The following is a 14867-nucleotide window of genomic DNA, read 5'->3' on the forward strand; positions in this document are numbered from 1 at the left end:
TTGCTCCGATCTGCATTTAAATTCACATTTTTAGATTATAAGTTGATGTTTTTACGCACGGCAATTTAAAAAGAGTACTTACTGACAAAGTAGTCTGAGGTATAACGGGATTCCTGGAAGTTGGAGGTTAGTCCGTTGATGGGGAAATGCTTCGTGTCTTCTTCATGAAAAATAAATAAGAATGAGCATCAGAGACTTCATGATTGATTTTATGTATCAGGTAACTGCATCCAGCGTTATAAAAAATTAATGATCTCCTCTTTGGCTCCTATTACTATCGCAACTGCTAAAAATGTTCTAAATTGGGCCTTTTGCAATCAACAGAGAGACAGATGCTGTGACTGCACCATGGAGCGTGTCTGTGATTTGTCAACTGTTGTATGTCTCTGAAGGTTAAGTAAGCACATAGTTTACATCATTAAATCCACCATGGTGTCTTGGTGGCTCAGAGAGCGAAGGTATAAACTCTATACAGCCAGCATCACTGGTTTAGAATCGGCTTCACACCTGGTTGTACCCTCTCTCACACGCTTTCACTTAACCCAGAGAAGTCAGAAGAAATGAACAGTCTCTCGACTTCTCGTCAGACCAATGTGACCTCACCTTTCTGAAGCATCTCTAAATGTTCCCAGAGAATGTCACCCACAAAGTCAGGTGCTAAATCCAAGAAGCGTTCCTTCCCCAGTGCACACAAACTGGCCCCATTCATACGGAACTTGTGGAAGTCCACGTTCTTCAGGCTGAACTCATTCACGGTCCACATTAGCCACTCAGCCACATGGTTTTCTGTCCACTGCCTGGGGTCTTAAAGGAATCAAAAGTGACAATGATTATGAGCATAATTCTTTAAATACCATTTGGATGCTGTTAAGCGTCTTACTGCCATAAGCACACATATTTGTAGTCTGCAGAGCCCTATTTGGAACTAAAACAGTACTTCTAGATAGATAGATAGATAAGACTTTGTCCTACAAGAGGAGATTTGTTTTCACCCTTGTAGAGAGCCTCACATACAGTGACTACATGGACACAAATACATACCACACAATATCCATAGAGAACAGGGAGATAACAATACATTAACACAAGAGGGTCTTCCGTATCCTATTCAGGAGCACATAGGGTATGTTGCCAGAATGCAGTCAGTTTTATTTTTTACACCAAGCCTTTGTGTGTTTTTGAGTGCATCAAGGAATACTCACAAGTATAACAATACACTTTGGTCATTCCTCTTGTACTACACAGTATGACCTTCAGCACACATCATGCTTTTTTACCATTGGAGAAAACTTCAAATTCTTCAGTTATGCCACCAACTTTCAAACTTGCAAGCACGCTCACACATTGTCTGCAGTCAAAGCAACTGTCCTTAAAATGCTGTCAGAGGCAAGCAGGCAGCTAGAGATGAATGTAAAAATAAGAGACCAACTAAAGTCAGAACCAAATTATTGTACTGCTACTACATGAAGTAAAAATCCTGATATTTCTAACAGCCCACGCAGGGAGGCTCTGTGGGCATCCTCAATTTAGGAAAATGTATTACTATCACTGTCTGCCTCTGCGCCTACATTCTGTGGATCAGACAGACCGCCTGTCTTGACTTAAATGTATGTCATATAAGGTCATTTTTAAAATTAGTGGGTGTCTCTCAGTTATGAGTGAATCCTCCTCAGAAACAGAATTCTACACAGCAGGCTGCAATGTAAATGTAAACCAATGACTGGAAGTAGAACAGGTGACAACTTAGGGCTACTTTGAGGGCTCACGAAATGTAATACAAAGTTGTTTTTTTTGCTAACAGAAGAATTTATAAGTATACTGAGGGAAGCAGCTACTAGACTTACCTTTTGGAATACCAAGCCGCTGCTGCTCCTTTGTGAAGCCGCTGAAGGTGGCCTTCAGGGCCTGGGACATCATTTCTTTACTTCCCGGAGTGAGCAGGGGTACATCTCCGCACTCCAGATCTGTCCATCACACAGAAGAAAAGAAGGCAAGAGTAATTAGTTGCTTTGGAAATACAACAAAATGCCAATGAGGATGAGCGAATGGATTTTTTTTTTTGAGGGGGGGGGCATGACTCTCCTTTTCCTCCTAATTTTTGGCATGTCCATTTGCCTGTTCTCCTAAGGTCTTGCTATTGCACAACGCCTATGGTGGGGGTGGAAGGTCATCTACCATGTCCATATTGCAATCCACATGGAGTCACCAGCCTTGTCTTCTCACCTGCCAACTGTAGGTTTCTCTGAGGGAATGTAAACATGTGGGGAGATCCAAGCCATTTCCGCCAGATCTGAACTGCAGCTATACGGGCGTCCTACCAACTGTAGGAGTTGCTAATTGCAACAGTGGGACACATTTCCCCCTCAGAGGCATCCCACCCAGAAAAAGGACATGCTGATAGTGTGCCCTGGGACACCTGGCCGAGCTGGACCTAGTTTGAATCTCAGTATTAAAACACTAGCCTATTAATCCGCCGCACCACATGAACACCCCGCAAATGGAACTCTAGCCAAGAGAGAAAGTAAATCTGTATCTGACCTGATCACAATTTCCGCTCAACAATTACATGCTGTCAAGACAGACAACATTTTGATGTTTGATCCAATCTCTAGCATGTATAAACAGAAGCGTTATCACTCTCTCACCAAAAGTTTTCAATGCAACGGTTATATACACATACTCCAGCTTCCTTATTGTTTTCCAGCAGGTAATATTTAACATAAAGGTTTAATTTTTTTCTAAATCCCATTTAATGCTAGGTAAGTGGGGTGTGCTGCATCTGGACAATTCAGATGGTGTCATGTTAAATTGTGTTATTAGGAAAAGTTACATAGTTGACTTCCAGCTTTTCCCCTTTTCTTTTTTTGAACCATTTCTATACAGCCTGGTGTTTACTCAGCTATCCCAAATCTCATCCTTGTGGTAATCCAATTAGATCACAATAAATCCTAAGATTTATATGCAAATACTATTCAACCCTAGGAATTACATCCCCTGCAGAATATGTCCTGGGTGGGAGACCTGGATCTGCTGCCCATCAGTGACACTGTGACCCCTACCAACTCTCCTAATAGGCTGCCCCTACATATAGTGGGCCCACTGTCACCGGACCCAGCATGGGGTCAAACACTCCAGGGTTCAAGGGTCAAGGGATGAGGTGATGATGTCACCAGGGCTGTTGGCAAGAGGGTTGGCTAAATGGGGGGCAGACTGTCTTGAGGGTCCTTAACACACACTAGACTGACTGTTCTCTGCTTACAGCCAGTGGGCACCCAGCGGGAAACAGAACACCCTTTGTTGACTTTAAACAGTGCCTGATGACTTGCACTGATCTAATTAGATTGACTAGGGTATGGGAGGGGTTGGATAAGGAGGTAAAGCAGGGGCGATCAGTAAGGGAGGAGGGTAACAGCCCCCAGGCTAGTTGCACTGGAATAGATTGCTAAAATGTACTCTGAGGAAGACTCAGAAATAAAAAAATAAAAAAGACATGTAAATAGAGACAAAGAAGGGCTGGGGAATCCCAACGAACTGACCCTCTTATTACTGGAAAGTGGCCACATTGATTTAGAATTGAAAAGACCGACACAGATCATAAATCTGTTAGCATTCCCAAAATGACAGTGTGACATCATACAGCCAAATCAGTTTGTGAGGGTTAAAACTTCAACATTCAACACACCATAGCTGGTGTTTTGCAGCTTAGTGGGCTGACGGACATACCGTCTACTGACAAAGGCATGGGTTTAATTCAGCCATAAGACCTTCGTCACCCCACCACATCCCACCCCCCAACCCCACGGGGTGCATGAGGTAGCCCAATGAGACCAGTTGGTCTCGGTACTATATGTGCTTAAGAAGATTTAGTTGGGTCTTGGTACACTTAATATCACTGCCATTTAGTTGCACTTCCATTTAGGTGTGTTGATAAAGTTTTTTAGATAATGATGCCTTCTGACCATGCACATTACTGAATTATAAAATTATTAGTAGTGAGAATTTTAGGCCAACAGAAATGGAGTAAGGATATATCACTACCGTCCCAAGCACCTACTCCATTAGTTCATACAAATGATGACAAGAAGTCATGTCTCCAGCAATTTTTCCAAATATTAAAACAAATGCTAAGTGAATGTTTAAAAAATATGACTCAAATAGTTGGGTTCAAAAGATCAAACAATCATCCTGTGTGCAGGCATGACAAGATGGCAAGGCAGGGCTATTAAAAACATTTGATTAAAAATTAGAGAAGGGTGTTTAAAAATCACTTGCCATCAGAAAAACTCAATCCATCGCTTCTATAGATCATTTCTGCCTATCTTTTTTTCCCTTTTATTGAGGAATCTTCAAAATTTACCTGTCCATACAAATCTCAATAGTCACTTTATAATTGGCATGAAAATTGACACATAGCTTCTCCTAGGGCCACTTTTTAAACCCAAATGTCTTCCTTACTGTTGGTAGGGTTCATCGGCCAGCAGTACAGTCAGGGAATATAAAGTTTATGCCCATTTTCACTTTTCACTGATGTCTCGACCTCGTCTGGAATGCACAGCAGCTGTCCCTCCTTGGCCTGAGTAAATCAATGTCTGGCCGGCTGCCTGCAAAATTAGATCTTTTGATTTCTTTTTTTTTTTGTCTTCCAGTCTCGTTCTCCCCCTCTTTAAGAGAGAGCCCAATTTGAAGTGCAAAGTAACTCTTTGCTTTTCTATGTGGTTCAATTAGGTCTATGCAAGTCTGGTATCTTTATCTGTCACTCTATCCCATTTTGTAGATTACATATGATTATGCACAAATCCCTATTAAGTCTGGCACATAGCAAAATCAAAAGGTAGGAAAAGATGAAAGTGATTTCTATGATATATCAATCAGTATTTCTTCTACTCCTCTAACACAGGGTTGTCTTGGTGCATAGCCTTTGACCCTAACGGGGGGGGGGGGTGTCTTAGTTTCCACTGCATGCTCACATCTGTTAAGCTGCATTCAGAGCTCAAAAACTTAAATGCTGCGATTGGTTGCAAACTGAGAAAGGGCTGGAGCTCAGACAGTCTGGGCTTTGATGTGAAAGCACCGGCAAAGTGCAGCGGTTTTCGTTGACACTTCTCAACCATTTAGGCTCCTACCTCCCTGACTCTTTCATCAACCATGCCACACCTTGTAATCGCCCACGCAGACTTGAACTTGCTTTAGCACTAAATTCCTTATCAGACACTAAAACCCTGTGGCCTCACACCTACAACCAGCATAAAGTAAAAGCAGCAATATAGTTTAAGCTTTGCTTGCACAGTGTTGATGTAACCTTTTGTTTTCACTCCAAATCCCTTTCTGCGATGCAAAAAGCACAGTGTCTTTGATCATTTGACGTGTTTGGTTTTGCCAATGTTATATCTTACAAGACATTTGTCAAATCAATAAAAATGTCAATGCTGTTGATTCCTGCAAAGATAGCATAAGCAAAATAGTTAATGCTACCTTATTGAGATGTAAACCCTGTCAGATAAACGTCCTGTATAAACAAAGAGCAGATCTGAACACCACATTGTGATAATTATTGTGGCAAAATATCACAACAAAAGTTACACTATGTCACATTTGAACTATAGACTAAAGAATAAACCAAAACCAACATTCAGTAGATGACTACCATGTAAAATTATTTTTATTATTGCAAGAAGTTTATGTGCCTTATAATAATATAGCTGCTATGCACAGAAAAATAATTGTGGTAACATCTGTAAGAGAGCCAACGTACAATGTGCATCCATTATTGAGAGAGGCTTGCCTGGATCTTGACAATCTCTCATCTCTCTAAATGATGAACTCCTGATAGAATTTCAATGCCTGTGAGTCCCATTAGCTATAGCAAGGTCAGTATATAATGACTCAGAACATCCGCAAGCCATCATCTTCCAAATTAGAGATGGTGTAGGTCTATCCACAAAGTGATGACCATCCATTTAGCTCACAGAGTGGGACTGGCTATAAATTACAAGGAAGATTACGGTATTTACATTTCAATAACAAGGTTTAGAATAAAAAAGAACACCTTTAGTGAAAATTTGAAATGACCCTAGTTCCTCCTAATGATTTATAGTGTAATTAATCAATCCATCTATTCTAAGAACTCCTGATGAAGTGGGAATGATGTGTAGCCTAGGTGTACAGTAAAAGCTATTGATTAGCCACTACCTGATGTCATCACATGAGTAATGGACATGAGTGGTGCTGAGTACCATGATGATATCTGTCCCTCGGGACCCTCATTGAGACACTGTATGCCTGAACTGCCACCATCCCCCACCCGAGAAACCGGCCCACCAACCCAAAATTAACAACGTAGCTTATTCTCTGCACCTTGGTCATCCAGGAGGGGGTTGCTAAACTGACACACGTACCCACCCAAACACCCGCACACACATGAATCAAACTAGCAGCCTTCTTCGCCTGTGTGCCGGAGCGAGGGCGTGAAATTGGGATTTTCGTGGCTGAGGTCTGTAGGAGGAGTGGAGCCAGGTCAGGCAGGGTTGGGTAGGACAGGGAAGGGCTGGGTTAGGTTAGCAAGGGAGTGTGTGCATGGTGGGTGAGGGGTGATTGAATTTGGGGGATGGGGTGGGTGGTGGGGCTGGGTGGAGATGAGTCATCAGGCTGTAACATGATCCCAAAACAGGGCAAGAGAATTGGTGAGAAAAAGAGTGGGAGATATGGGAGAGTGAAAGAGTGAGCGAGAGATATGGATGAATGGGACTCTCATAGAGCTTCCTCTCCTCTCCCTGTCACTGGAGTGACATCACACTGGGATCTGTGCCATCTCTCAGCCTCTGGCCAAGGACTCTGTTCATTCATAAAGCCTGAGCTGCTGCCTCCACTCTGAATGATGCAATGACACAAGCAGAACAGGCAACCAGACCCAATAAATAGGAGACAATATGCTTTCTATCGGACCATCCAGCTATAAATAGTCCTATAGAATCTAGTCTGTGTGTGGGTCTGTGCGGGCATGGGGAAAGGGTGTTTGTGATTTAAATGAGCACTGCAGCTATGGGGCTATTGAATAAGAGGTAGTTGAAAAGTGAAATAGTTTTGGGTCATTACATGCTGATTTATGTCTATCTGAATGCCAGCACAACTGATAGTTCCTTATATTACTCTCCGTCTCTGTGTAGCACAGCGCTTGGGGAGGGGTTTATTTATCGACGCAAGAGTCCATTTCCTGTGGCTAAGTTGCCACTTCCTTTTGGGAAGTGAAGCGAGTTGTGGGTTGAGGTAAGAGTCAGGTATGTCAAACCACCCTTGTTGGGCATCAAAATCTTGCTAAACATCCCTACGTGTTTACAGGTACACATCAGTGGGGTCACAACAAGCTGTTTAGAAGAAAAGAAGGGAGGGGGATCTTGGGTAGCTGCCAGGGAGTTATAATTGGCTCTTTAAACCAGACCAGTCCACCCACGATGGACCAGAGGTGACGGTAGTATCTGAGAAAGCCTTTGATGGAGATCGCTATCTGACCCCCCCCCCAATCCCACCCCAACCCAGTCTGAGAACGCAAGGTCATAAACTCTACCAACATGAAGGCAGACCATTCACCACCACGGGGTGATAAAGTGGTGGCAGGGGGCTGCAGCGAATGAGAGGGAAGAGGAGGGGAAGGAGGAGGAGTGGGTAGTAGACTGGTTTTGAGAGGACCACTTGTTCAGCCTGCCCTTCTGCTGTTTGGATTTCCATTTCAATGCCTCGGACTAGGAATAGAAGAAGTGGACATGCTCAAATAAGACCGGCTGACCGTGGGCTGAGGTTGGACCAGACCCGACCAGTTCCAATAGTGTTAATTCGTAGATACTTCAGCGCACAGGCCGCGGCCATCCCACCATCCTACACAGCAGTGCTGAAAACACTGGCGCTATTCTTAGGTCTCCGCCAATGTCTTTTGGCTGCCCTCTTGAAGCGCAAGCCTGTGGTGGTGTAAGAGGCTGCATGGGGCTAGGCAACTGCTGCTGACAACCGCCATAAAAATGGTTCTCCAGGAGCCCCACCACAGACACACAGGCTACTAAGGTAGACATTAAGTGAGACTAATGCCCCATAGCTGCCTTTTCTCTGTCTTTTCCCCCCTCCCTCTATCTCTGAAATCACATTAGCATATGATGTGAAAGTGAATTATATCTCCTCTATATTGTTTATGCCAAAGTTTCAGTTCTTGTGATGACATTACCTGTGAGTTTGAATTGATCTCCAGGCTTCGTGAATGATGCTGAATGGCCTTCTGCTGAGAGCTTGGTGGAAATTCCCTCCTTTAAAGAGGAATGACGAGAAATTTAAGAAAAAGAGCCTTCTGGAGAATTTGGCTCTTTTTTTTTTTGGAGAGTGACGATCTTGTATACTTATTGTGTACAGATTTAAAAATCCCATTTTTATTAGGTTTGCTACAGGGAAGACTGGGCAACAACAATGCATTGCTGATAAATGTTCATTATGCAACGTACAAGTTCTCTAGAACCACAATCACGATGTTCGAATCAAGGTGACCACGGCCACCTCAGACAACCATTGCACAACTTCTAGATTTGTCAGCGAACCTTTTTTTTTTATTATCGTAAGCAGTCTTGATGCCACAGATTTGAATCTCTTGTCATCTCAGGACTGGGAACTGATGAGTGTGCAGGTGGTGTTAGCTCAGCGATGTGTTTGCTAGCTGCCCTCCAAGGCGCTATCTGTTTTGTAAACAAAAATGAGATGATCCGGGGGAACTGTTTAGGCATTAAACCAAACAACCGACATATCTGACAAACAGTTTACTCTCTCCATTGCATTTTTTCCACAAAACATGGTGCCTGCCCCACTTTTTTAGTCCAAACTGCAACATTCCACAACCGCAGGTTCTAGAAATGAGTGTCAATTATTTGGGATGGAGTAGAGGATTCATAGACACTGATGAGTCACGTATCGTTCATCATTTGCTAATCTTTTCACTTACAAGCATTTAAGGCTAGTAATCCGTGAATTTAATTAGACATTACACATCTTAATGCCCAACACTTGTTTGAAGGCAAGCTATGGCCTACAGATGTATGCCTGATAAATAAATTCCCTCCTGACCACAATGTTTTTTTATGTTGCATGCCTCACATTCCAGTTCTGTTTTACAATCACTAATGTGTTTCTTGCAAGGTTTTTTCACCCCTTTTTGTTTTCTTCTAATGTGACCAAAATTTACTTGTGGTCCAAGTGGTGAAATAGTTTCAACTCAAGATGATGAATTACTATTCTATTTTAAGTGCAGCGTTCTCTGTTCATAGGCACTATGTGTTGTCGCTGAAAACACTAAACATCTGTGTTCGGATTTTTTTTTCTTTATCTCAATTCAAGATGTGTGTGATTTTTTTTTTAACAGAAAGTAACACTTTAGTATTGGCTGTATCTGTAGAGCCAAAAGATGTAACAGTAGACTGATAACAACTGTGGAAAAATTTAACTCAGCTCAGCTCTTTTTCAATAAGAGATAGAGGATATTTCACAAATGTGCACACAGCAAGTGTATACAAACACGTACTTGGCCAGCGTGCTCATGCATACCCAGACATGCATACGCGGGTCATAAACGTGCACACACGCACGGACAACTGTAACATGCACATGAAACTGCTGTGACTCACTCCATCAAAGAATGACTGGACGTTCAGAGCTGTTTGACATGTGACTCTTCATGACGTAAGCAAAAGGCCCATCTTGAAAAATTCCAGCTCATTTACTCAACATTTGTCATTCTTGCGTTCTAATGAAAAAAACATGGTTCTGAGACATCATTGTAAGGCCTCTGTCAAAAAGGCATTTATGAGTAACGGGTAGATAAAAGCACTGTCCCACTAGTACTCTGGTGAAATATATAGTATTTAAAGTCAAGTTCTGATTAGATCCCGGCATGTAGTAGGCCATATGTTGACAACATAACTAACTTAATTTGGTAAAATGTCACTCTTCTATGTTGCAAATATGCAGACACTGGGAAAGATAGGCCAAGCAGGCAAAGCTGAAGAATCCAACTGCTCTGCCTATCACAGCTCCAACTTTTGTGACAGCCTTAACTCAAAGGCCAATATCCCAGACCTCAACCTCCCTTATGGCAGCCAGAACACATGTGCCTCCCATTTGACTGCACATCACGGAGCCCCAGCTTGTCATGAGGGAGCCACAGACAGAGTCGCTACAACACAGCACAGCTCACCTCCCACGCTTTACAAAGGCATTATTGCTTATTGATCTCTGCTCTGGTGGGGCCAATCTGCCAAATATGTCAATAAAACTCAGACGTAGTAGCTTTGACATGCATAAAGCCTGATCCTGTAGGGTAGACGTTAAGCAGATTAAAAAAGCAGCACACCAAGCATGCTGACTCCAAAAACAGGTGTTCTGCTGAAAACAGTTTCAAAAGGAAAAGGGAAAGAAATCTGGTGCATGCACTGAGAGAAAGACTAATGCCGATCTCATTCTAGGGGGCTGAACATCAGAGCTGGAACAAAACCACCATCATTCAGGCAAGTAGACTGATTCTTAAAGCAGGCGTGTCTCTGAACAAGCCTAGTTTCCTTTCCGTTATAGGAAAGATGGCTCCCAAATGTAGAACTGTTAAACAGTAACAACAACAGAGCAGGGGGACCAAAATAGTTTTAACGCACATGGGACACTGCAGAGATGCGTGGGTGGATATGGAGCCGATTTGGGGCCGTTTGAAGCCCATTAAGGCTCTCAGTCAAACTGTTAATGTGAGGTTATTGGGCAAGGGGAGAGGCCTGTGGTAGCAGAATCCAGTCAGCCAGCAAGGCAGTCATTCAGACAGACAGCCAGCGCTGTGTGGTGTGGGTAGGCGCCTGGCATTGTGACTCAGTGATTACAAGTGAAGAATGGCTCAGGATGAGACAGGGGGCATACACCAGGAAGACGCCACATCAAGGACCAAGGTGACGTGCGAGGAACTCATATGGCTAACAGAGAAGATGGAACAGAGGAAAGTGGAAAATGGAAGGAGGAATGCGGTGGGTGGGTGAATGAGTGGAGAGCACGTCTATTAAAAAAAAAAAAGAAGCTAAGCTAGTTACTGCTCTGTTTCTCAAGCATTAGGATGTGTTTATTCCTCTGTTTAGGTTGCTATTGGTTTGTGGAATGTAGGCTGGAGCACTGTAGGAGGCACCAGAAGTTTGATGCTGAGAAAAGTGTTGTAGTTATTGAAATCTCTCATGATCACATCACTGATTATAATAAACCCCCCAAAAAGGAACAATACGTGTTTACACGTATCTGATTCTCTTGCCACCGTGATATCAGCCAAACCTTGGACAACTTCAGCTGGTGCTGCTCGCTCCTTTTCCACATATGCTTACTATTTAGGGCACCGCTGTATCTGGTGCTAACACACCTCATTTTATGACTAAGCTTTGTAAAGAAAAATTAAGGCTCCTAGTCACCAGGAAGGCATCCAGATAGGACCCGCACATCATAATGGTTTTATTTTTATATGGACAACACTGTGAGAAGGGGATGAATGAGAAAAATGAATGAGAGACCAACTGGGAATAGCCCATTTGATGTAACACAGTGACATCATTGAGCAGCGTAGGAAAGACAGACAAGGTCATTGTGGAAACATACAGACATACGCTTCACTAGCAGCAGCCCGGCCTGTTGAAAAGTCTGCCCGGCATGAGGATGTGTGAGGCCCATTGAGGACACAGGCATCCATAACCCTCTGGGCACAACCACAGGCTGGCATGTAGACACGGCCTAGTCAAACACCACCTAATGACATACGGGCAACACACTAAACACTGCACCAACCGACCAAGGTTTTGATCTGGCAAACCAGATCTGCCTCGCTTTGACACTGTGCACATCAGATGAAAAACGGACCTGTTCTCTCTGTTTGTCCCGACAAATCTCCAGCCCACATCAGAGGAGGCTTGATCACCCAAATGTTGTTTGCACAGCTGCCAGGCAGCCACGCACACTCAAACACTGGCATATATAACACAGTGCTACTAAAGGAGTGCTGACACTGACAAACCAAAGCAACAATCTGAAGCTTATGTAACATTCCCTGCCCGGAGGGGAAACTACACCTCACCTCACCATGCCAGCCTGAGAGCACCATGGGGGAGAAATGTGATGGAAACCTTTTGAGAGTTTAGCTCTTTGGCTAAGGCTTGAGTGAGTGAGTGACTCTGAGTGTGTGGGGGGGTGGGGGTTGGATGGTTAGTAAAAAGGTGCCATATATGGGCTCTCAGGAGAGGCATTAGGCATGCCAGTTATGACAAGCAACAGCATTTTAATCAGATAAAACTGAGCCTCCCCCGCCATCTCTCTCCTCCTCTCCTTCTTTGCCTCCATCCCACCCCAGCAGGGCATGCTCACAGACATTCCTGTCAGTCACTGAAGCTTTACCTTCAGGCATGACAGATAGAGAGGCAATTAAAAGGGACTACCCACTCAGATTATAACAACAGAAAATATTTTATACTATGCATGTCCAACAACAAAAATACATACCACATAGACTCATACATTTACATTTCTGACTCATTAAAGGATAATGCTGCTGGAATTTAATTCATTATCCTGAGCCAACATATTGCAAAAGATTTAAAAAAAAACAACCTCAAGCAACATGGTGTATTTGGCAATCCAACACCTTCCATGTTGAGAAAACCCAGCGTCCTTATCTCTGCAGCTCCTCTCTTCTGAACTAATAGTTTTGTTATGGCTACATGATACTTTCAATAACAAGCTACCATGAACCGGGTTTTACTGAAGTATTATCAAGCATGCTGTGTGTCAAGAGATGGACTGTAAGACACAAGTCACAGGAACGTGATCTTGGTGGAATGTTAGAAGCCTCATTAAGGTCCATCTCTGACACTAACGATGTGCAAGGGCTTTGAGAGGCATTAAACTCATAGAGGCCTTAAGAAAGCTGACACTGGCTGTACTAGCTTCCTTTCAAAAAAGAAAAAACAAACAATACCTATGACACCTCTTGAGTCTCTAGCTGCTGTGTGTGAGAGAGAGAGAGAGAGAGAGAGAGAGAGAGAGAGAGAGAGAGAGAGAGAGAGAGAGAGAGAGAGAGAGAGAGAGAGAGAGAGAGAGAGATGAGAGAGAGAGAGAGAGAGAGAGAGAGAGAGAGAGAGAGAGAGAGAGAGAGAGAGAGTGTTTAGGTCATGCTAAACAAGAAAATTCACTGTTTTCCCCCAAAATACCAAATCTCTATTTTTGTTGAAAGCAGAGTAGACATGTCCAGTGAGACATCATCAAATGCCAATCTGGTTTTGTAAAGACTTTAACTCTTTCAGCAAGTGAAAGACAGAGTCTCTTGTTAACATCAAACAGCATGCATCTATAAAACTCATATAAAAAAACGTTTTGCATCAACAAACTAGTGGAGTTCTAGTGCATCAGCAGTACAATTGTGTGCACTGTGGAGTAACTGTTCTCTGTGTGTTTGTGTGTGTGTATGACTGAGGAAAAAAAGAAGTCTTTTCGAGATAGAGTGAAATGCTGCATGGAAGCATCAGCTCAACTTAAGTACGAGCAAACGTCATCCTGAGTAGGAGCTAGCATTGTGAAATGGTTTTGCAAGATAGCAGTATGTTTTGTCAGCTTAACCACAGTTGTCAGCCCTTTTTATATGATGATAGATAGTATGTGTAGGAGTGACTTCTGCAGGTTTTGTCTGTGATGTTGCGGTGATAAAAGTGGAGAGCACAACCTGTATGTTAGTCTGCCCGGTGGGTTAACAAAATTTTAAGTTGGTATCATGTTTCCATGACGTATCAGAGCCTTTGCCCCCTTAACCGCTCGTTCAACACCACCAAAGCTGCAAGCATGAACCATAGAATCAATATGGTAATTGAAAAAGCAACTACTGTAAATGCAAGTCAGCCCAACAGGCCACTAAGTGCAAAATCACTTTGTGCAAAGCTAAGGTCACAAAAAAGGGAAATGAAACCACAAGAGGAGTTAAACCCAGACACAAACACAGTTCATGTGGGCTTTCAGCTCCATGCCCTGAACAACCCCTGGAGCCAGCCAAGTCTTCCAGGCAGCAGGGTCAGAGAGACAAGCCTCAGGACTGCAGATTCATCACCTCAGCCTCTCTTTGCCTCTGGAAAATCTGTCTAAACCACCAAAGAGGAGGGGTACATACAGATAAAGAGAAAATAGGAGGTAGGGAAGGTGGTGCTGGGTAGGCAAAGAGGATGACTAGGTACTGGTGCCAGTCTCCCATTTCAGATAGGCAGAATGTCCTTCCTCCCACAAAACGGGACGGACCAAATACTGCAAGTCAGATATGTGAGCTTAGACGCGGAGGAAAGAGGAGATGGCAATGGGAGCAAAGAGAGAACAAGACAGCATGAAAGATAGGAAGACAGATTGTACTTTACAAATGTTTACACTCATAATCTACTCACAATTTTATCTGACAAAAGTTAAGTTGTTTTAGTGTTGTAAACAGAGACTATATGCAGATCCATAGGCTACATACACAGCTGCAAAACGTGGATGCAGATGAAAGAGTAGGCTAAATAGAAAGCAACTGATGTTTTACAATTCAGATGAGTTTAAACAGAAGAGAAGCAATTCAAAAATGAAATGAAAAATCAAACAAAAAATAGTGTTCTTGTTTGAAGTCTATCCTGAAAGGAAAATCACAAGTCCAGAGTCTTACTAGCACAGCAATAACAAAGTGTCGTGTGCTGGCCATCGCAGAACTAACGTAAGGTTAACGCCGGTCTGTGTTCAGCATGTTTATCTCGTCGGTAAGGATTCATTAAGCACACCTCGGAGTGGGATATCAGTGCATGAATAAAACAGTGATAGAAGCG

The 14867-nt window shown here is 43.1% G+C and overlaps 1 protein-coding gene across 3 annotated transcripts in view; it reads right to left on the minus strand.

Moving 5' to 3' along the window:
- ets1 (v-ets avian erythroblastosis virus E26 oncogene homolog 1) overlaps positions 1 to 14867 on the minus strand; it is a 54848-nt gene that overhangs the window by 17222 nt on the left and 22759 nt on the right. For 2 of the 3 annotated variants that reach the window (XM_056283350.1, XM_056283347.1), the window contains 3 exons: positions 1845 to 1964; positions 604 to 804; positions 83 to 160 (listed from right to left, as the gene is read on the minus strand). In XM_056283350.1, the coding sequence (XP_056139325.1) occupies positions 83 to 160; positions 604 to 804; positions 1845 to 1964 (399 nt within the window). The remainder of the gene's footprint in view (positions 1 to 82; positions 161 to 603; positions 805 to 1844; positions 1965 to 14867) is intronic. The other variant, XM_056283349.1, reaches the window with a different exon arrangement.

This window comes from Lampris incognitus, chromosome 7 (genome assembly GCF_029633865.1).
Source record: "Lampris incognitus isolate fLamInc1 chromosome 7, fLamInc1.hap2, whole genome shotgun sequence".
Lineage (NCBI taxonomy): Eukaryota > Metazoa > Chordata > Actinopteri > Lampriformes > Lampridae > Lampris > Lampris incognitus.